General features: G+C 44.3%; 1 protein-coding gene across 1 annotated transcript in view; it reads left to right on the forward strand.

Moving 5' to 3' along the window:
• The window catches only part of GPATCH1 (G-patch domain containing 1), a 425,367-nt gene that overhangs the window by 237,736 nt on the left and 163,758 nt on the right, over positions 1-23,873 (forward strand). The window contains exon 15 of the mRNA XM_086945137.1: positions 11,022-11,185. Within this exon, the coding sequence (XP_086801263.1) occupies positions 11,022-11,185 (164 nt within the window). The remainder of the gene's footprint in view (positions 1-11,021; positions 11,186-23,873) is intronic.

Raw genomic sequence — 23,873 nt, forward strand, 5'->3', positions numbered from 1 at the left:
ATCCAGACTCCATCAACAACGAGACTGAGTTGCTGTCAAGGGACGTCAGCACTACAGTGACCAATCTCCTGAGTGGCCCAGATGTCCTGATTTTGCACCCTCAACTGGCGAGCCCAACACCCGCAAGGCTCTAGGTCGCACAGTGCCCAGCCTACCTTTTCACTCTGCACCAAAGCACCCCAGTCCGGGTACCGATAAAACAGCTGTGCCCCCTTGTCCCCAGCACCCTTGTGACCTGAGACTCTTGTTGGGAGTTTCATGACTTGCCCTCAAGCTCCCCTCCTCTGCAGCCTGTTTCTAGGTGCCCCCCCTCTTCTTTCAACCAGCGCAGTGCAGCAGCTACTGATCAGACCAGCACCTCTGCAACCGGTCGCCCCCGTGCATTTAACAAGTACCTGCTGGTGGTACTTTGTTCCTTGGCTCCCTACAACCTTAAGTTCCGAAGGTGATCTCCAGAAACCGATCGCAAATAACTGTATGCAACTGTATGCCCTTTCTCCCATAGGGAAGTATTGTTGCGTAAAGATGCATGGTATTTAACCCTTTTACCTATCTGTAAACATTCATAACTGCAAAAGTCCATACTTGATAACAAAGTTCATAGTATCAAAATGTATATAAAAATACGACTTATTTTTCTAAATTGGTCTTGGATTTGTTCTTCAGTCTGTATACAGTAAATGCTTAGCACTACCTTCTGATACGCCTAACTGCTTGCCCACTCTACCACAAAAGAGAGCATTTGAGATACAATTTGTGCCTCCGTAAACCATTTGGAGTTTACCTGGACTCTTTACATTGTGTACCTTGTGTTGGTCCACTATATAAAGAGCGAGCTTCTTACATATGGAGTTCTAGGTTATGCATGTCAGTTTAGAAATGTATTTCCCGAATGGTGATACAAATGTTACATTTATGACTCAGGCCTTCTCTTTTAACACAAGACAAATTTGATGATATATCTGATAGTGAACGGGCCACCGCTTGATTATTTTTAAGAAGATTGAACTAATGAGGCACCTTACTGAGACTGATATATTTACTCAAAAGCCATGCTAGGCAAATCATATACAGAAGTTCAAATATTGTATTTATTTCTCTATGATAGGTAACTTGTATTTGAATCTAACAAACTTAAATGTTTTTATTCAGTTGCCACCCTTACTACTCTTCATCTTCCGGCTTTGAAACTTATTTTATTTATTTGTAGACCAGGACTTGACACGTGGATCTTCCACATGAACAAGAATATCATTGATTTCTTCCCCCCTACCCATAAGAAAGAATTGAGGTATTTTCTAACCGTTGGAACAAATCAGGCGCCAGTAGCATACAGGATTTTGGTAAACTGTAACTTCAATAGTCCCTATGTTACTCTGCTACCTTAAATTCAAATGAACCCATCTTTTATAGTCCTGTTCACCCAAAGGGTACTCCCCAAATACGTAGTTAGTATGTGATGAAATTCTGTACTATAGTATTAGTTTTGTAGAGTGCAATATCAACTGTAAGGTCATCCTGATGGTAAGAGGACTTGCTTGAATGATGCCTAGACGGTGCCAATTGAATTCAGTATGTCAAGGAGAAGAGTTATGTTTACAGGACTACAAATGGCCAAGTGATTTTCAATGCGTTGACTATTAAGTGATATAGAATTTCAAGACTTAGCAGTCAAGTAGGAGAAAGAAAGCTTGCTAACACAAGAGAATCATGGAGAGCGATAGTCGTCATAGAGAAGGAGCTCTGAAGGGGGTGCGGGTGGGAGGTAGCATAGTGAATACATGTATCTGGGACCAGATTGATGGAATGCTTGATTCACCAACCAAACATATTTGAGTTTGAGCTGACTAGAAATCAGTAGCTGTTTCAGAGAAGCTAGGTAAGTGGAGATTTGAAAATGACGAGGAGGTGGAGAAATGGCAAAAAGCAACTTAATTCTGGATTGTAGAAAGTCAGGCCACAGAGGAAGATGGACGGTCCAGATAATGAAAGGTACATTAATGCAGACGAGGGAGAACAACTGCTTGAACTGCTTTTTGCTGAGCTGTCAGAGGCAGGAAAGGTGTGCTTTCAAGGAGCAGCTGCAGATAATAAAAACGAAAAGAATACATTTTATTAATCTTTGAATTGAAGGAAGAGACTAGTCACAATAAAAGTTCCAATTCCGGCCTTCAATGACTAGTTAGAAGCAGGGTCCAGATCCATTGGCCCCTAGTTGGCAGAACAAATACATGGATCTTTGCCAATGATAAAAACTTCTGTGTTGTCAGTGTTCATTTTGAGTGACTTGAGACCACAGTGGACAAGCAGAAAAATACGTTTATTCAGGAGTTCACAGGTGAAGAATCTAGATTAATATGAATCTGGGTATTGTTGGCATAAGTGAGAATGAAGAACTCAGATGAATGGACAGACATGACCAGGGGGGGTGACATATTATTAAACAAAGTAAGACTGCAAGAGGAGCCCTGTGAGACTCATAACAGAAACAGTTTTGAACTAAGTCCTGAATGGAAGCAAAATCAATGTCTTATGTAAAGTTGTCCAGACAAGAGGCACTCCTAGCCACTGCCTGTCCATTGACACCTGCTTCTTGAAGGCAGGATAGCTGTTTGTCATGTGCAAAGGTGCCAAAAGCTTCTGAGAGACAGAGAGAGTTAAGGCAGCTGTGCCTCCATGTTCCACTCCGTTCCCTGAGCCTATAGCAGCCCGAGGGACCCCATCCCTCGGGCTAAACACTTTACTTTTAGGAGAGGGAGGTGCTGCCCCCGACCCTCTAGCATGTAGTGGGCCTGGAGACCCCATCCCTGGGCCCAAACACTTTACTTTTAGAGGAGGAAGGTGCACCGCACCCCCTCTCCGAGCCCAAATGGGCCATAGGCACCCCAACACCAAGGGCAAAACAATAAGTAGAGGGGAGAGGAGAACATGGCCTCCCCAACCCAAGCCTTACAAGGTCCTGAAGACCCCATCCTGTGGGGCCGACTTTTTAACTGTGTCCCTGGGAGTCCATCCGCAGGTACGGATAGCACAGTGCGGGACCACAGATGGGGAAAGATGTGTGCTTCTACTCTCCAGGAGCTTTGGAAATGTTCCTGCTGGGTGGGAGCACACTTCTGTTTTACTGCTCCCATTCTATTGCGGGAAGGTAAACTTATTGCTTCCACCCATCAGGAGCAAGCTGAAGTAGCTGCTCATGCTGGGTGGGAGCAATGCTGGCTCAATTGCAGGAGCCGGCTGGGGCCCTGTGGGCTGTCCCCTCAGCCCCCACCGTTATGCCTGGTCCTGATGTCCCCGGTGCCGATATGTGACTGGGGAGGGGGCTACGCGCCCCACTCTCCTAATAGTACTTTATTTGGCCTCTTGAGGCTCTGGAAGGGAGACCAAGTGCCCCTCTGCTAGCATTAAAATATGACCCATGGGGATGGGGGTCCCTGGAGGCCATTTGGCCCTGGGAGTGCGCTCATCCCCCTTCTCTAATGTTAAACATGTTTGGCCCCCTCACCTATAATTAAAGTATGGACTTGGGTATGAGGTTTCCAAGGCCCATTAAAGGCGTGGCTTGGTAATGTATTTGGCCCTGGAGGTTGGGGTCTGGGGGAGAGGTGCATTTGTCTCGGGGTGCCATGCCCTGCTGCCAACCTTTGGATGTGCATGGCATTGAATTGCATGACTGAGAGGGGTTGGCTGCAGGGCCTGGCAGGGAGTTGGCTTCAAGTATGGTAATAAGATATTATTTTACGTCCAAAAGCCCTAGGAAATTCGCTGAATAAACCTAAGGTTAAAGTGATGTTATACTTAGGTGACCATTTCAGTGCCAACATAACGTTTTAAACAAAAAGAAAACACTGACATTGAAGTAAGTTATCTCTAGTAACCATAACTCGTGCCCTAAGGAAACTATAACTCCTGTCCTGACGTTGTACAGCTGTGTACCCCACAAACTACATCACTCATGACCGGTTCTATAACATCATTAATAACATCACTACAGCCTATGCAACAAACTTATTGATGTCAAAACTGTGCACTTGAAGAAAGACGTGAGCCTGGCAATGATCAAGTGTGGAGCCCTAGTTGATGGTTAGGATATGTAAATAGCTGTATCCAGCAAGAGCAATAAGAAAGCAGAGAATGAAGGAAGGTTGGAAGTGACACAGGCAGAGGGACAGGCCTGGGGTTTTGTGGGAGGAAGAATGTCCCCAGCATGCAAAGAATTGCAAATAGTTGCTACTTTGTTGGGGAAGAACTGAGGAAGTGATTAGCTGCAAGCATGCCGATGGCTAATCCCTCTTGCTAAGAGATTCCTAAGTATTACACAATCATAAACTTTTATTGAAACTTTGTAAACTCACAAGGTGTACTAGGAGGCACATGGCAATTCTGATGTTTTAATATATTCTCAAAGGGGAAGGAGAATAAAGGTTTTTTTAAACTTTATTTTTCAATTTGCATTATACAAATACAAAAAACAAATCGGCATTATTACAGCGTACATAGACATATTATTGGTGTTATCACTGGCATGTAGCACAGATGGTCGCATCTGGGGGGGAATACCATGGGGGTCACATAAGTATTCAGAAGCATTCTACAGTGAGAAGAAAACATGGGGCAATAACATCGAGTCCCAGTGCGCGTATAACCGGGGTCAGTCCTCTCACTCCGTGGCAAGGGGAGGTCTGCTTTCCTCATCCAACCCACTCTCCTCGCCATCAGTCGTATCCTGCGAGGAGGACTCCCCCTCCGCCAACCCTGAGGAACACAACACCCGCAAAACCATTAGGTCTTCTTGCAGTTTCTCATCCCTTCAGGTGAGTTGCATGTGTGTTTCTTCGGCTAGGGACCACTCTCTGACATCTTTAAGCCAGATAGACACTTCTGGGCGCCTCTGCCCCATCCAGGTTATAGCTACCCTTCGCAAAGCAAGCACTAGCATTAACTGCAGGAGCTTACATGGGAGTTTCCTATTCTTTGGCTTCTGGACAAATGCAAGTAAACAAGGCAAGGGTTCAAGCTGCATTCGAATGCGGTAGCTGCAACTATCCTGCCCACCACCTCCACCCAGAACTGTCTGACCAGAGGACAATCCCAAGCTAAATGTAAAAAGCCCGCCTTTTCTGTGGCACATCTATCTCCTTTATCGGGCGAAATGCGGTTCAGGGATACCGGGGTTAGGTAGGTACGATGCAGGAAGTAAAGTGTGTTAATTTAAACCTGGCATTGCAGGAGACTTTTCGTGTGAGGGCGCCTATGCGTGCCCACTGTTTCTCTTCCAGCTGAAGAGAGCGATCCCTCTCCCATGCAACCCGAGATGGTGGCACCTGCGGGGCAGAGTCTAATTTCATAGCCTTGTAGATGAGAGATATCAGCTTGTGACCTGTACAGCACATAAGCAGGATATCTAGGGTGTGTGTGAAGGGTGGAATATCTGGGTACTGTGGCAAGGTGGTTTTTACTATGTCCTAAATTCTCCGGAAATGTAGGAACTGACCCTGTCAGAGGCAAAAGTTTTCATATGCATGCTTGTGGGTGATAAAGGTCTTGTTGGGGAAGAAGGTCGGCAAGAACTTCGCATCACCCTCCCTCCAAGGTTGAAAGGACATATATATATATCGTCCCATGTCTATGAATGGGGCCAGAATCCACATTGGGAGCTCCCTGTAAAAGGGTGTTTTCGTAGGACTTTTTCGATAAAACGCTGCCATATACCGGCTGTATGTCGCACTATGTAGGGAAGAGATACATCTGACCCTTTGCCCTGCATCAAAGCTTCCTGTAGTGCCCGAGTATCCACCCTGTCGGAGAGAAGACGTTTCTACCAGTTGTCCGCGTCTGTCAGCCAACGTGTCGCATTCACAGTTGGTCCGCAAAATAATATAAGTCGAAGCATGGGGATTCCAAACCGCCCTCTTCATAACTCCGTATAATAGTGTTAAGAGCTACTCTACTACGCAGGCCCGCCCAAAGGAGGGATGTGAGCAGCATGTTGAGGGTTTTGAAGACACATGGCGGCAGCGGACATAGGGAGTTCTGGAGTACATATAGCGTCCTGGGAAGCATCACCATCCTAGAGATTGCCAGCCTACCCATCAATGACAGCTGAAGAGTGTTCCAAAATATCACCGATTGTTGTAGAGACGGGATTATGCGGTCCACATTACGTGCAAATGCCTGTGTGTCCGTTGGGGCCACGTGTATCCCAAGGTAGCGTAATCCCATCTGTTCCCAACGCAGTCCCAGGCCTGGGAGATCGCCCGGAGGCACCTAGGCCAGTCCCGCTAGTGGGAAAATCAGGGACTTACCACGGTTAAGTCACAAGCCAGAGACCTCACCAAATCTGTCTAGGTGATGCAGCAGGACCGGTAGTGCGTCCCCTGGGGGAGAAGTCAAATAAAACAGGGCATCGTCAGCATATAGGGAAATGATGTGACTTGTGGCACCCACTGTAATTCCCCAGCAAGGAGGATAAAGGTTAAATGATTCTTCCATCTTTTACCACCAATTTTAATAGCTTTAAGCTTCTTTCTAAACAAGGTAGCCAAAGGTAGGCGGAGTATACTCCTGATAATCTTAACAGCAATTATTTTATCAAGCTAGTTGGTAATTCAAGAGTTAACTTTTTTGTAGCCTCTGAGAGAGGATGGCAAAAGATTTGAGGATCTTGATGAAGCAAAACCTTTATGGCCAGGGTGCATGATTTGTGCCAGGGATTAATCATTTCTTTTTTTTGTTTACTTACTAGGAAATATGATGACTGTGAAGGCAGAGTCCAAGGCCAGGTTCAGCTAAAAGCCAGTGATTTGTGGTCAGTCAAAATAAGAGAGAAAATGCCGAGAGGTTGGGCCTGATTGGAAGTAGCTAGGACTAGATCAATAAGTATCCCTAAGTATTTAAACCCTTTCTTAGTCCAATGAATATTGTGGCCTTAGAACATATTTCAGATACTAATGATCATTTTTTACATGTTCTACCTTTGCTTATAATTAATTCAATATCAGGAGAAGCCACTAAACGAAAGAGGATATTAAATAACTTGTCAAATGAACTGTGACTCCAAGATTACCTCATGCAGTTCCCTTTATCAAGTTTCTTTGCCAAATGGTGGTGGCCAGAGACTCCCTGGAAGATTAACAAAGAAGGGAGATATAAACACCTTTGAAGAGTACCTTATTTCAGATAATGTGCTATTACTTAAATCTCTTGCAAAAGTATCTAAATCCAAAGCGGAAAAAATGCAAATACATTTCTCTCGAGATCCAAATTAAAAGCATTTTTTTAAAATAAATCTTTATTTTCCATTTTTAACAACTGAGCGGGTGAGCATACCTGAAAACAGCATTAGATCTGTATAAGTTTCATTAGGCTGAATATACTAGTGACACATGAATTACAAATCTCTGTAAATGTCAGCATACAATACCATACATTTACAGTTCAATCGTCTACCAAGGAGGCACGCTCTCAACGGTGTCATACTTCAACGCGGCCTCAACTATTTATCTCGCTTTCACTAGCATTTGATTCACTTTGCTCGGTTGCAGTTACCTCTGGGTTGAGAAGCTCCCTACGTAATTCTCTCCAGCTATAAATATCCTCTTCCAGTTTCTCGTCTTCTCTACTTGCTTTCATGTGTATCTCTTCTGCCAGAGACCACTCACGCACATCTCTCAACCAGCTATCTACAGTGGGGGCACGATTACTCATCCAGACTAAAGCTACCCTCCTCCTAGCCAATACCATGGTCAACTGCAACAATTTGTATAACATTTTACGCTTCTTGGGCCTTGGCACATGGCCCAGCAGACAGTGAATGGGGCTAGCCTCCACTCGTATCCCAGTTCCCGCACTCTCTATCTCAATCGCTCGTAACCAATATTGATGTGCCTCCGCACATCCCCATGCTAAATTTATAAAATCTGCTTTATCCCTGTTACATCTAAGGCATTCATGTAAGTGGTTGGAGTCAATACGATGTAATCTCACAGGGGTCAAATATACTAAGGCATTCATGTAAGTGGTTGGAGTCAATACGATGTAATCTCACAGGGGTCAAATATACCCGCTGTAGAAAGTTAAAATTGATTTGTTTTAAACAAGCACTAAAGGATACTGTGTTAAGTGCATGCCCCCTTCCAAGTTTTACCCACCATGGGTGTCTGCAGATAATCATCTCATGCGGCCTGCACCCTAAGATGAGGAGCTCTTGAATCTGCCCTCATGACCCTGTATAATAATGACACCAATCTTTGCCCACTCCCACATGTAAGCAATACATCCAGTGTTTCAGTTGTTTGTGGAGTGTTTAGATACGTAGGCCATGTTGTCCCTTCCAGTTCCGTGAGGCCCACATTTTGAAGAGACTGCCCTTGTCCCAAACCAAACCCCTGAAAATGCCCATTCAGATGTGATGAAGGAGTAAAGACCTGCCAATACCCAACAGCCACCCTCTCTCCAATCCTGAAATGACATGTTTTAAACCATTGTTCGTACTGGGGCTAGAATCCAAATTCTTAATTCCAGATGAAATGGTGCATGCTTGAGTATGCGCTCTATGAACTTTTGCCAAAGAAAAGCTGTCTGTTTAATAACATATGGTAAGTCTGTGGGAGCACCCGCCCCCTGCATCAGGATTTCCGGTAGGCTATCTGGCTTTACTTGTCCGCTGAGTAAACGCGTCTCACAATTATCCCCCTCATTAAGCCACCGAGCTGCATGTTGCAGCTGTGTCGTGAGATAGTATAGGTCTAGTCTAGGTACCTCCAGACACCTCTCCTCATATTGCCTGGATAGAACCTGCAACGCCACCGTACTGTGCTTGCCTGCCCAGTACAGAGATACTAAACACTGAGTTCAGTTGTCTGAAGACTGTCATGGGTATATTGCACAACGAGTGTTGAAGCATATAGAGACATTGATGCAATGCCACAATTTTTGCCACAGCAATCCTTCCCAGAGTGTTCCTAAAGGCCACAGAACACTTCAGGGATTCAAGTACTCAATTCATATTTAAGTGTAATACGTGTGCGCCCCCGTGTGCTACCTGTATGCCCAGGTAACGGAAGTGACCGGTCTCCCATCGCAAACCAAGCCTCGACAGGTCTTCAGTATTTCACGTAGCCAACCCTGTCAACTGGAAGATTATGGTCTTATGCCTATTAAGGCTCAAACCCAAATAGTTCGCAAACTCATCTAAGAGCCGAAGGAGTTTGGGGAACACTGTCCAGGGAAATGCAATCTAGAAAAGCGCATCTTCCCCATATAACGATACTAGATGAGTACCATCCCCTGCCCGTACTTCCCATTGCATAAGATCCCGCCTGGCCCACACCACCATGGGCTCTATGGCCACAGCAAATAGTAGTAGAGAAAGGGGGCATACCTGTCGAGTTCCACACTCCAGTATCCATTTTTTCGATCTCCTTTGGACCAACCGAACACTCTGGTCCGTATAGAGGATTTAGACTGATCTACAGAATTGCGGTCCGAACCCGGACACCCTCAGCACCTCCTGCAGGTAACCCCAATCCACTGTATCGAAAGCTTATTTGAGATCAATGGAGACCAAAGCCATTTTCTCAGCATCTGCCTGTGTCTCTTGCATAATGTACGTTAAGCCTCAAATATTCATGCCCATGCTGCGACCTGATATAAACCCATACTGATCGTCGTGGATGAGGTAGTTCATGTGTGGGCTCAGCGCTTGCCTAAGACCTTGCATAGTATTTTGACATCAGAGTTTATCATTGTGAGTGGGCGATACTCTGCAGGGTCCCTAATATCTCCCCCAGGTTTTAGGAGCATGCAGATTACTCCCTCGCGCACGGAAGGGGGCCACGCTCCAGTTTCAAATGCCTCGCTAAATGTCAGCTTGTCTGAGTATACCTGATAATACTCAATTGGAATTCCGCCCCCCACCTTTGCTGTAGGTATTTCAGTTATCGCCTCCAGTACCTCCTCTGCAGTCAGCAGCGCACCTAGTTCCTTCTGAGTCTCCAATGGGAGTCTCCTCAGTCAGAGCCCTCCAGGAATGGAACATAGTATTCCGTCAGAACTGCTCGGTCAGCCGTATACTCTTTCTGGAAATGCTGCTGGAATTGCTCCAGTATTCCCACTCTTGATTATACCATGTTTCCCTCTATACTACGTAAACACGTAATCAATGGGGATGCTTGCTCCCCACGTAAAATCCAGGCCAATAGATGACCGGACTTGTCGCCTTCTGCTTGTAGCTGCGGCCGGTATCAGGTTGGGTACGTTGGACTGCGCCCGGAGAGGCCTCCTCACTGTCCTTCTACTTTCTTTGTCGAGGAGGCTGCGTATCTCCTACTCAGGGCAGATCCTCGCCGCGCCTTATGTGCGGCTGTCAAAGGCTTGCTGCCACTGCTGGCTGAAGATTTCGCTTCAGAGGTAAGAGGAGGGGGGAAGGAAAGGGCTCAGCTTCTCTGCTCAGCCTTGATATCCGTATCCTCTCAGCTGGGTGGATCGGCCAATAGCCTCCGCCCTTAGGATGCGCTCACCCACAGGTCCGAACCACCACTCCTCAATGCAGCCCAGTTCACTTCATCAGCTACGTGTTCTTGCTGCTCGTTGTGTGTCCCGGGACAACTCGCGACTGCAGGGATCTAGTTCATTACAGCAACACTCGTTTCCAACTGATGGAAGGAGGTGTATGCAGGATGTCAAGTCAAGTCAAGTCAAAGAATTTGTATAGCGCACTACATACCCAGAGGGTGAACGGAGCTCAAGAGGCTCACGATCTGTCTGCCATGTTGCTTGGCTAGCGATCAAAGTTTCCTTAACACAAATTCAAGGTTTGTCTAACTAACACAATAACATGCAGATGGTGATTTGAAAACAAGAGGCTACACTCATCAGCTGCCATTTTGTAACGAATTACTAAAACACTGTTTTCAGACACAAGTTCCAAAGTGGTACAAAGAAGCAAAATAAGAGGAATGTGACTAACGATATCTCATGATGTAGCGTAACCTGATTGATCTTTTCAACTTCAATTTTAGAAACGAAGAAACAGTCAAGATGGGATATATCTGCTGAAGAAAAGAAAGGTGATTCAATTACTGAGTTTATAAGTCTTACTCGGTCAGAAGTTGATGTTAAGAAGAAGGCAGAATCACTGGAAGCAAAACTTGAAAGTACTACATCAGAACAAAATGTTATGAAGGTAAAATATGGTGCTGTATATTTGGATTATATGGTCCAGAATGAAACTATATTTGCTATTCTTGTAGTCCATTGTTTCATTCATTGCTGCAAATGATATGACGTTTTGTATAAGATGAGGCAAGGTTAGAAGCTGAAGATAGTTTGTTTGGTTGTTAGGTGCTTAATGCTAAAATGTATTTTGTGGAGCTCAATATTGCATTTTCTGCACTACATCGTCTGATCTTCTTTTTTGTCTGCCTTCTAGTGGCAAATGAAAACATGTTGATGTTATAGATTGGATTTTGTTTCAGGCTGTGATTATTTCCCTAGTAATTGCATTGGCCAATTTTTATTACAGCTATACATATTTCCACGTATTTATCATGCTGTAGGACCCTATACCTCCATAAGGGCAAAACTGGGACCTGTAATCTGTTTGTATTCCTGAGATTTCACAAAAGAGGACATGCCTTTCTACTGCTTTATTTGGTAGGCATACATGAAGACTGCATGGGCCTTAGAACTGGAGGGCTGGGGAGGAGAGAATTCCATCCTCCATGACAACTCTTTGGTTACTAATCTCCAACTGCACTCATTCCCATTGTTTGTTTCCCGTCTTTGAGAGTGAATAGGCAAGCACTGTCTAGGAGGTGCTGCAGCAAGTAATCACTGTCCGGGGGTCTGAAGGCTGTGGCTCTGGACTTGGCGGGAGTGTAGCCAGATGTATGAGCTGTGACACTCGCTGCATACCCTAGCGCACCATGGAGGCAGAAGAGAACAGAAAAAGCACAGGAGGGAGAGCGGGAAGGGAATTGGGAAGAGATACCTCAATTCTCCCATTGAATCAGCACAATGCTAGAAGAGAGGTATCCGGCATGCAGCATTACCTTGTTTTTAGATGCACAGCACTCCTGTTTTTAACAGACTCTCAACCACACATTTCTATGTGACATGCTTCACCATTGAGTCCTTATTAGGTAAATTTTGACGGTCCCCAGCGGGCTTAACCCCACTTGAGTTCCCTACAGTTACAGTTTATGGACTGGGAAAAAGGTCATTAAAAATGCCTGCTTTTGCTCACCTTTTGTAGTCTAATTTTAATGGAAAACTCACCCCCTGCACCAATAAAAACAAGAGGGGGGCATATATGGAGAGCTCAATGACTTCCTCACCCCAGGTCAGCAGGTTTCAGCTGGATATGGTATGGCCTATCAGGTCATCCAGCTTTTATCAGCACCATCTGAGGCGCACAACACTCAATAGTATAATCTAAAATACTATTACTGAAGATTGGTGTAACACCCCAGTTCTCGATATCACCCACCTAATTTAGAACCTGGGACTTCAATGGGTATTGTTAGTCATTAAAAGGTCCATTGACACCTAGTCTGGTCCTATGACTCCTCAATATTCAGGAGTCATTGAACCAGACTTTGTGCCGAGCCAGGTTGCCCTCTTGATGAAAGTGTGACTCTCAGAGTAGGCTGCCAGTGACTTCCTATGGGGCCACGAGGGACCCCTTAATGAATATTAATACCCATTGAAGTCTAAGGTCCTAGATTAGTTGGGTGATATTGAGAATTGTAGTATTAGTGTGCAGTATAAGCAAGCGCTATTAGTGTGCAGTATAAGCGAGTGGATGGTTTGCGTTGATTATACTAATCTTCAGTAACAGTATTTTAGGGAGAATATACTATTGAGTGTTGTGTGACTCGGACGGTCCTGATAGAAGCTGCTTTCCTTGATAGGTTATACCATAACCACCTGAAACATTTAGCAATGGCCGGTATACTCTCTGACACTTGACACTGTTACTTCATGAAGCAAATGATCACTTGGATGTCATCAGAATACCCATAAAATAGGAAGTCAGTCAATCAAATAAGCTGGTGCAAGGGACAAATAGATTGTTTTTAAAGTAGGAGTAAAGGAGGAGTCATTGGGATGCCACACTTGCCTAGCAGATCTATAATCATCAACCAAACAACCTGAGCCTGGTGTTACTGAAAAGATGTAAATCAGTTAAGCACCCTGTTCTCTACCCCTAACTCTGCCGAAGGCCTGGGCAGTATGTGGTAGTAGATTGTTTCAACGGTGATGGACAGATCCAAAAGTACATGATGGCAGAATGTATTTTATCTAATGTTATCTGTAACTCGTCCAAAGCTGAAGTAAGCACCGACATTGTGCTTGTGCTGGGTTCAACATCTATTCTCTAGGTAAGCTGATAAATGTCCATTAATAAAACATTCAGTGATGTTGGTAGCTAAAGGAAGCAAGGGAGATGGAACAATAGTTAACATGATTTCGAGATCAACACCAACTTTCTTGAGAAGTGGAATCATCATGGCATCCGTTCAAAGTACATGGACTTGGCCTGAGGCTAAGGAGGAATTGCATAAGCCAGGCAATTTAGGAGTGCTGTCCTTACTAAGATGCGATATTTTGCTTTGCAAGAATCTAAGGATGGAACCCAATTAATGTTATGAAAATTACTTTACTTTACATGACCAGAGACAAATGTAAACTAATCAATGGAATTCGTATTGCCCTATTGACTTTGAAATTACTTAGGAGTCACAGGAAAGACCTCAGATACGTGTTTAAATGTAGCATTACTCATTTATATGATTTTTTCCCTCAAAAAAGTCCAAAAGTTTAAAGTAGGAGTCCTTTGTTACCTGCAGACACCTAATTTCACAAGAATGGGAAGTGTGTGTCCAGACTACTCCAAAGATCTCTTTAGTGGGAGTAGTCAGTGAAAAGATTCTCTTGATAGAGCATTCAGATTATGACAAGATTCTCTTGACATAACATTCAGATTGTGAGATATTCAATGCTTTTATACTTCCGTAGACTTGTCAAACACAATATGCCTTTGTCTTTCTGCTATGCTACCTTACAATTGTTCTTCAATAGTATACGATTTTCTGAGTATGAAGGTTCTTTTGATTTAGAGCATATGGTTTCCCCAGCACTATCTGATAAAGAGCAGAACTAATCCACTCATTGAAACTGTACACGTTCCCATGCATATCAGAGGAACTTTTGAAAATATTATTGGCAAGTGCCTGCTTAATTTACTGTCATTAATGTTTGACCATGTATCGCTATTAACAATACATTTAATTTTAATCATAAACTCGTTAGGTGCCTCAGTAAAGAACCATATAATAAAGTGATCCTGGCAAGTGTTTGCAACACTTGGTTCAGTCAAAAACATCCTTAATTAATTTTTCTGCCTCCATATCATATGCCCTCCTAGAAGCATGAAATGTGTTCCTGTTTCTTCTGTCTTAGATTACCATGCAAAATGGCAGACTGGCAATCTTTCATTCAAGTCTTAATTCTCTTGCCTGACTGCAACTCGTAAACAATGCAGCATCATGTGTTTATACCACAGTACCTACATATCACTACGTTTGGTAACCTTAAACTGGCTGCCGATAGCCAAATGTTAGTGTTCAAAATCATGTGCCTTTGCAATCACATCATGCAGCATTCCAGTAAGGTCTGATTTATCTTCAAGCCAAATTCAGGTTTTATCATCCAACAAGAGTGCTACAGTCTACTTCTACCCACCAGTTGACTTGCTCTCTGATTGGAAAGATCCGAGTTGTAGGACGCCCCTTCTCATTCCTTGCAACTCAATCTTAGAAAATGTTGCCTCTGAAGTTTTGCCTCCAAAGGAGCTAGCACTTATTTCAGAAATCCTTTAAGCTTTGGCTTTTCCCCGCATAGACTGGTTGGCTATAGAAAAGACCAGTATGTAAAATGCCAGACCGTTCTTGGGGCAACCGTTCACTTAATATGTTTCTTTCACACATTCATTCAACATAAATATGATGATAGTTATGAACAAAATAGATTATGCCAATCTACTTGAGCAATCACTGATAATTGCCAATTGATCTAAATGTTGACTTCGGCACAAAAATCCTTTCACTGGTTGATTTTCCCGTTGCCTTGTCGACCGTTCTATTTAAACTACAATTTGTATTTGATATGTTTATGATAGTTTATTTTTTATCTCCGTAGCATGCACTCAGGTTCCCTACTGCCTGGTTTGGGCTTTCAAAAACATCATAGTTAAATATACTTCTAAACCTCAATTTCCATTGGCTGGGTAATGTTTGACCCTTCCTGAGATATTGTCACTTTATTTTGCAAAGAGTAGTGTTCGTTGATCCATGCCTAATGTAGAATTTTCATTATTTAACGTTTGTGTTTTGTCTCGTTAACAGTGTTGAATTGCATTATGCTGTTTCTTTCATCCGCCTGCTATAATACCCATTATTTTCTGCAGGGTTCAGTTTCTGAAAAGGGTTATCTTACAGTGACGTGGCTCATCTAAGTGTTTGATTCAACTGTGTTCAGGGACAATAGATGCTTGAGTTAAGCAAAAGCCCTCATTTGCAGTCTCTTCATTTTGCAAGGGAATTTTTCTCTGTACGCTTAAAATCTATCCGTACGCAGCCCAAGAGTTCTTTGTGTTCATATTGCTTCTTTTTCCATTAATGCTGCTTCTCACTCTTGTTTCTCATTCTATGTGTGGCATAAAAGGTCAGTTGCCAGGGGCACACAACTCTTTGAATGTGCACAGGAGAGCACAGCTCAGATGCTCTACTGGCTTCTCCCCAGTGTTTGCATACAGTTATTTCTCAAACTTAGGAGAATAGTAAAGAGTGGCCATTTGGAGTTCTGTTGCCTCCTTGCAGCACATATCAGGCTTCCTCCGTCTAGTTCCAAATTCTTTCTTCTAATTTTAGCACTAGTCAACTTTTTGGTTTGGAAGTTCTGCAAGATTGCTAATTTGACTATATCTTTAGGGCACTGGATTTATTACTTGAGGAATAGTGACCCAGGTCCAGTGATCAAAACAAAACTATTCTGTCATGGGTTAATTTAACAATTTGTAAGTGACTACATGCACATATAATGTAGAACAACATAGACATGTTTCACTCACAGATACTGTACGCACAAGATAAAGACAGGGAACTGTAGCCTGTTATGTAGATTGCCTCCAAAATTGCTTTAATAGATGATTGCTATGGAGTGCATCAATGATACTTTCTTCAATGGTAAATTGCTTTGCTATCCATTCCGTATAAGACTCCAGCCCTAGGGCTACTTGATAAGAAACTGGTATATTTGTGTTCCTGAAGCACACACAATATCTGATGGCCTTTTCTTAGTGTGCTCCTTATAAAGTAGGCTGTAATCAGAACACTAAGCTTCTGGTAAGATGTGATTGGTGGCAGGAAGAGGCCAACACAGAAAAACTTTAGAAGAAAGTTTAATAAATGTAATGTACATATACACAGGGAAGAGCAGGTGTAATTTGTATATCAACCCAGGTCTCTCGCTGAGTTAGCCGCCTCTTATAGAACACCAGGTTATAGGTGTAAGAAAGTGGCTCTGTATATACTGGACCAAAGTAAGGTACAGTGTGTACAGAGTCCACAGTCCCCAGAGGTTTGGCAGAGGCTAAAGTTAGATATAACCTTACTATCTAAAGTGGTAGCTTGGTCGAGCAGTAAGGCAGTATCAGAGGACAGTGTAAAGCATTTGTTGTACACACTCAGTCAGCAAATGGTCTCACACAATCAAGAACTGAACTCTAGGCCAATTGTTTTGTATCAAAATATATAGTTGTTTTATTTTAAAACCAACAAGGTATCAAAATATACTTTCTCAGAATGAGTTACTTTAGTTTAAATACTTTTCATATGCGCAGAAATACGGGCCTTAACTTTAGAAGGCTGCACAAGATTCTAGGCGGTGCCTCGAAGATAGATGAGCAGGCGGTCCTGGTGTCATTAGATGCAACCATGGCCTTTGATAGGGTCGAGTGGCCCTACTTATTTGCAGTCCTGGGGAAGATGGGTATCGTCCACGAGTTTATAAGCTGGGTCCGTCTCTTGTATACGGGTCCCCTTGACAGAGTTGTGGTGAATAACTACAAATCCGCTGACTTCCCTCTGAGTAGAGGCACGCGCCAGGGGTGTCCTTTGTCCCCTCTACTTTTCGCCCTGGCGCTTGAGCCATTGGTGGCGTGGGTCCATTGTGACCAATCGATTAGCAACGCTGGACGCCAGAATGGAAAGACAAGTTCTTGCTTTACGCAGATGATATTTTGCTTTATCTCGCCACTCCTAGGGACTCTGTGGTCAGTTTTCTTGATGTCCTGGCCATATTTGTGAGGTACTCTTCGCCATTAATTGGTCGAAGTCGGTGCTTTTCGTCCTTAGCGGAGATCCCCCGGTAATTCCGCGTTCCTGCCCACTACATATTGAGCCAGTGGGAATCCGCTATCTGGGCATCTATGTGACAATGGACCCGAAGCTAAGATATGATAACAATCTTGGCCCCCGCTGGCCAGACTCCAGAAAGATGTGGAGAGGTGGAGGACGTTGCCGCTCTGTCTTCTGGGTCGGGCGGTGCTATTTAAGATGATGGCCCTTCCTCACTTTTTATACACGCTTCAAAATGCAATGGACCCGGTGCCCTCCTCCTATTTTAAGGAAATCGAGTCTCTCCAATGACAGCTTCTTTGGGAGGGCAGACCTCGTATCGCCTTCTCCAAGCTTACTCTTCCCTGGTATGACGGAGGGATCGGCTTGCCGGACCTGCGGAAATACTACTGGGCCTCCCAGTTAGCGGCGGTAAACCACGCTGTATATGGGTCTCCACTGGACCCCGGATATGGGATGGACCGGGGTCAGATGCCGGGGGGAGACTTCACAAGGGCTTTATATGACAGAAATGGCCGATTTCCCCTTGTCGGGCCGCCGGCACACGCGGTACAAGTGTGGCATGCGGCTACTTGACATCTTAAGTGGGTTGGAAAACTCACTCTTGCGACACCGCTATGGAATTCGGAGAGGTTGGGCAGCCTGTGGAAAAAAAAAAGGGCTTTGATAAATGGGATCTCATCGGGATCTCACAGATTAAGGACATTTGGGGGAAAGACGAGATGCTTGTGTTAGACGCCCTCCAGGAAAGGTATCCTCTGCAGGAGAGCGAGCGTTACCGATACCTCCAGGTCAGACATGCCCTACTTGCAAATATCCCTAGAGACATTGCTCCTCCGGAGGCCTTCCCCTTGGAGGACTGGGTCTTGGACAGTCATCTTCTCGAAAAGACTATTTCATTAATATATAAAAAATGTATTAATCATATGGGAGATCCGCTGGTGACCATTAGGGAGCAGTGGGGCGCTGATGGCTTGGAATTGGATGATGAGGACTAGAGGGAGGCAGTCTCCTCCTCGAAGGTAGTGGCCATCCAAATGAGACTTAGGCTGGTGCAATTGAAAATTCTCCACCGGTCATACACCACGGGGCCTCGACTGGTGCACATGGGTCTTGCGGAGAGTGGGGAGTGCCGGAGGGGGTGCAAGGAGACCGGAACATTCATGCATATTTTGTGGCACTGCGCTGAAATACAGGACTATTGGGTTAAAGTTCATGACAGGATCCAAGAGGTGTTGGGAGTGGAGATAGCGCTGGAGACCCGACGATGTGTCCTAAATGTTTGGGAACCCACGGACCTGAACTCACTTGGGACCCTGTCTTTTATGATGGCTAAACGTAACATTTCTCAGTTGTGGGGCGCCAGCCATGCGCCCCAGATCGGGAAGTGGATGGAGGACCTAGATTGGTGCATGTACAGGGAGAGGTCAGTTTATGTTGCCAGGGGCTGCCCCGGAAAGTGGGGGAAGGTTTGGGGAGCCTGGAATAGCTACCGGGGGGATATCTGCGTTCCTCCAGATGTTCGAGATGCAACAGTAGCGTTGGAGTCCCTGTGATCCCTGAATGTTACTCTTTATGTATTATTTTGCAGTACGGAAATATATACATGGCGAATTTGTAAGCACCACATGTCACCTGATGCTTTTTCTTTTGATTATGTTAATAAAAAGATTTTTTTTTTTTTTTTTTTTTATTTTTTTTTTTTTTTTAGTATTTTTATTTTTCCCTTTTTCTTGTTAACACATTGAATTACAAATCATACTTTTATACATTTTACAAATTACATCCAATATATATCGCTGGTTTGAAGTTTCCCAAAACAATATAAACAATATAAACAATATAATTATACCACAATATCATAAATCAAAAATTCTAACTTTGCTATTCATTACATTACGGTATCTTACGCTGCCATCCTCTCCTTCCATTTAATTATTGGTTCCCAAATTTTCAACCCAAGTCTCCTTCCCCTTTTCCCCTTCCGTGCATATATAGCTCTCTCAAGGTTATAGCTAGCTAATAAATTTGACAGCCAAACTTGTAAATCAGGGGGTACCTTATCCAGCCATACTCTTGCAATTGATAATCTCAATACTGCAGTTGCTATAAACATAAATTCTTTGTGGTCCAATCCATCTTGATTATCTATTCCAAACAATATCATCCTAGATGTTAATTTTATTCTTATATCGAGAGTATTATTAATAAAATCTTCTATACTTCTAATCAAGGTGTATAGCTGGGGGCAAGTGGCAAACATATGAATAATATCTGCAGCTACTGCATTACACCGTGGACAAGTAATACCAGTGGTCCCTCCCCACTTGACTATTCTAGCTGGGGTATAATACAATGAAAATAACGTCTTGTAGTGTTGTGATTGCAGGGGTCCAGAGCACAAAATATTACATCCCAAATTCAAAGACTCTTGCAAACTTCCGGGGTCCACTCCCAATTTTCCAACCCACTTAATGCTAACTTTCTCCAAATCGTCCACCTTCCCTTTGGTTAAACTTGCATAAAAAGATCTAATTGTGCAGTCCCCTCCTACTTTTATCTTTTCCAGTATCTCATTTTTGTTAAACCCCTCCCTACCACCTTGCTTGTGCGATAAGAAGCTCCTTACCTGCAAATATTTAAAGAAATCCTTCCTCTCAACCCCATATTTAGCACTAAAGTCTGAGAACTGGATTACCCCATCCCCATCCATTATATCCCCAATCTGTTCTATCCCTTTCTGTGTCCAGCCCAGCATTGTTGAATCAGCAAATATTTCTGCCGGGAAAGATCTATTTTTATAGAGCCTAACATACCTATTGTATCTTCCCATTCCCATTTTTTTAAGGAATGCGTTCCAAATCCTAGATGCTGCCATCAGGGTCTTAAACCTTGTTCTTTTATAATATCCAAATTCCACTCTATTAAAAAAATTATTTTCCGCCTCAGCCCCCAGTATGATAGCATAAACTTCTGTGGACATAGTCGCAACCCTTATATCGCTTCCTCCACCCCCAATTAGGCCCTGCATGTACTGTAATGCAGCAGCCATCTGATACAACCTAAAATCGGGGGCTCCCCAACCCCCTCTCTCTCTTGGTAGGGTCATATACCTGTACGCTCTTCGGGCAAGATGGCCGCCGGGCTGTTGTGCTGAGAGGTCGCACTCTCCTTCTCTCTCAGAATGAGCTGATATACTAAGAGGAATTTCATGCCACCCACGAAGAAGAGGTACTAATGGAGACCGGGCATTGCTGGTTCGAAAGAATATCCCTTAAGAAGCAAATACTACGGATTGGACAGGTTTGGATTCGGTTGAAAGAAGGAATCTCGAACTTGGTAAAAAAGCACCAGTATATGGCTCCTAAACCGCCCACACGAATGGTTAACCAAGAAAAAGTAAACGACAGAACTAGAAAACCCCCCGACACTCCAATGGCAACGAAGACAGGGGGAGCCGGCAGCGTGAAAGGGGATTCCCTGATAGGAAAGAATACCGGCGCGATCAGGAAAATAATCCCCCCCCCCCCGGCGGAAAAAAGCAAAAAGAGCGAAACACGGAAACAAAGCACTATCCCTAAAATAAACAGTACGGCGAGTAAGAGCACGCTACTGAAGGGAGACGAGCAAAAGGCTTGAGATTCAAGTATGCGCCAGCCTACCATGTCAGAGATGCTAGCAGGGAAGCCCGTGGATACAGCAATCGCAGGAACCCCGAGCTCTCTCCGCGAGTCAGACGCTGTCATCCCGGCGGCTGGAAACGTCCTCGAGGACGTGATCGACAAGGAAGACGCGAAGGTGTTTGCCAGGCAACGGGCCGAGCCGGCGCGGAGAGAGGCGCAGAAGGCTGCAGCACCACAGGCAGACGGTGCACACGCTGGAGCTCGCGCTGAAGAGGAAATATCAGCGGGAGATGGAGGTAAAGGGGTGATTGACAGTGGAGGAGTGGAAAAAGAGAATATATGTGCCATGGGAGGTACCACAGCAGATATGCTTGGCGCATTAATGCAAGTCGAGAAAGAGATTAATGAGTCCCAGAAAGTGACTGGCTCATGGGGCAGCCGAGAAAGCATAGCGAGCTCAGAAAAGCAAAGTCTTGAAGGGGGGATTAATATAATTAAACATCCCCACGGAGGGGGAGACTGTACATCCCTAGAAGGGGAGGGCGAGTTCTACTCTGTAAATGAAGATTCTGAGTCATTGTCATCAGTAGAATCAAATACGGAGGAAGATGAAGGTACAGAGTCAGGCATAAGCACTTCTGGCAAAGAATCCACAATGAAAAAGAGGAAGCATACCAAAGTGGAGAAACGTCTCCTGTGGGACTACTCAGCGACTTCTCAAGTATATCAGGAGGAGGATACGCATGCAAGCATGGCAGAGAGAGCATCAAGTGGCAATATCCCTTCCCAACAAGACCCTTTTCAGACTCTATTCTCGACACTGAGACAGATGCAAAATGAAGCAAGAACAGAAAGCCGTAGAGCAAGGCAGGCGTCAAAGAAAATACAGAACAGCCTAAGGAAGGTCAATAAATTGTATGATGAGCTGGTGGACAGAGTTACAGAGGTTGAGGAACGGACAGGGAAGCTCGAAGATGACGTTGGGAGATGGCAATCATTTAAGACAGAACATGAGAAAATGGCAGAGGACATGCGCTGGAAGATGGAGGATTTTGAAAACAGGCAGAGGAGGAATAATGTCCGCCTTTTGGGTGTGGAGGAAGAGGCAGAGGGGCAGGATGTCAGGCAGTTTGTGATAAATCTCTTGAGTGGCGCATTTCCAGAGTCCCAGTGGCAGTGGGAAACAGAAATACAGAGGGCGCACAGGTTCCCTTTTACAGTAAAGAAGGGGGGAGAAGCAGGAGGAGCAGGCAGTGGCGGGCAGAAAAATCATCCAAGGGCAATACTAGTATATGTTGGAAACTTTTTGCTCAGGGAAGAGATTTTAGCTAAAGCAAGGCCAGAGAGTAGGAGAACTTTTGAGAACAATACCTTTTTTGCCAGGCCTGACTTCTGCCATTTTACTGTAGAGAGGAGGTGGAAGATGAGGCAGTTGATTGCACCATTTCAGGCTCTAGGTATGGAGGCGTATCTACTTTACCCTGCCAGATTGAAGGTAATTGTTAGAGGGAAAACTTGGATGTTCAACTCGGAAATTAAAGCGGGGTTCTTTCTAGAAGAGATGAAGAAACAGAAAGGAGCGTGAGAGCCCGGGTAGGACATAGGACATAGTGGGATCAGTGGGTGGCACGAAAAGGTAAATGATTGGGAGAGGGAAGCGATTTGCACAACATAAGGCGGGCACACATAGGTCGGCTGACCTATTTGCCTGTAAAGGGGGGGGGAAGGGGAGGGGTGAGCAGAGCAGGGGCGGAGAGGGAGGGAGGGAGGGGGTGAGGGGGGGGAATAACAACTGGTTGATTATGATTTTGCACATTGTTATGTTTTTGGGACACAGAGAAGATATACAGACTGGTTTGTGGTTGATAGAGAATGTTTTTTGTTGTTGGTATCTACGCATGTTAACACAATGGCATGTAGGATAGCGTCAATTAATGTGTGTGGCTTAAATGATTTAAATAAGAGGATGAGGGTGGCTGCATATCTAAAAACCCTGCGGTTGGATTTGGTATGTTTGCAAGAAACCCACATTGAGTTAAGTAAGATAAATATTTTGGAGCAACTTGGGTTCAGGATATTGGCTAGCTCTAAACAAGAAACTAGGACCAGAGGGGTAGCAATTCTGGGTAGACATAGGGATATGGTAGTAGGGAAAAAGAAGGAAGATAAATGGGGAAGATGGGCTATAGCGGAAATATGCTTCAGGGGTCAGAAAATATCATTAGCCACAATTTATGGATCTACTGAAGACGATCCTGAGGTATTTCAGTTTCTTGATGCGGAGTTGGCTCAGTGGCCTGAACCCATAATTTGTTGTGGTGATTTTAACATACATGATCCGGAGAGCTCATTTACGCGGATAGATGCAGTTTATAGAGGGAGGAAAAGGAAAGTGTTCAGGGCTCTGGCAGATATGGCTTTGAATAATTCGTTGATTGATCCTTGGGTAAAACTACATCCTCATCTTGATGGAAGCACTTTTTTTTCGGCCCCACATAAAGTATTGGTTAGGTTAGATTATTTTCTTATAACTAGCTGTATGTTAGCTGGGACACAGGTTGAGAAACTTCCCAGGGTGATTTCAGACCACAGTCCAGTAATACTGACTATTAAAAATAATTACTTACAAAGAGCACCCGCACAGTGGACTTTTGAGAGAGGCCTTTTAAAAGATCCAACATATAAGGAGCACATGTCGAAGTGGATTAAATGGTTTTGGGATATCAATAGGGGGACAGCAGCTATAGGAATAGTTTGGGATGCATTTAAGGCGGGAATAAGGGGAGAAACATTGAGCTTTGTCCTGGGAAGACAAAAAAGAGAAAGG

This window comes from Lissotriton vulgaris, chromosome 12, assembly GCF_964263255.1.
Source record: "Lissotriton vulgaris chromosome 12, aLisVul1.2, whole genome shotgun sequence".
Taxonomy (NCBI): domain Eukaryota; kingdom Metazoa; phylum Chordata; class Amphibia; order Caudata; family Salamandridae; genus Lissotriton; species Lissotriton vulgaris.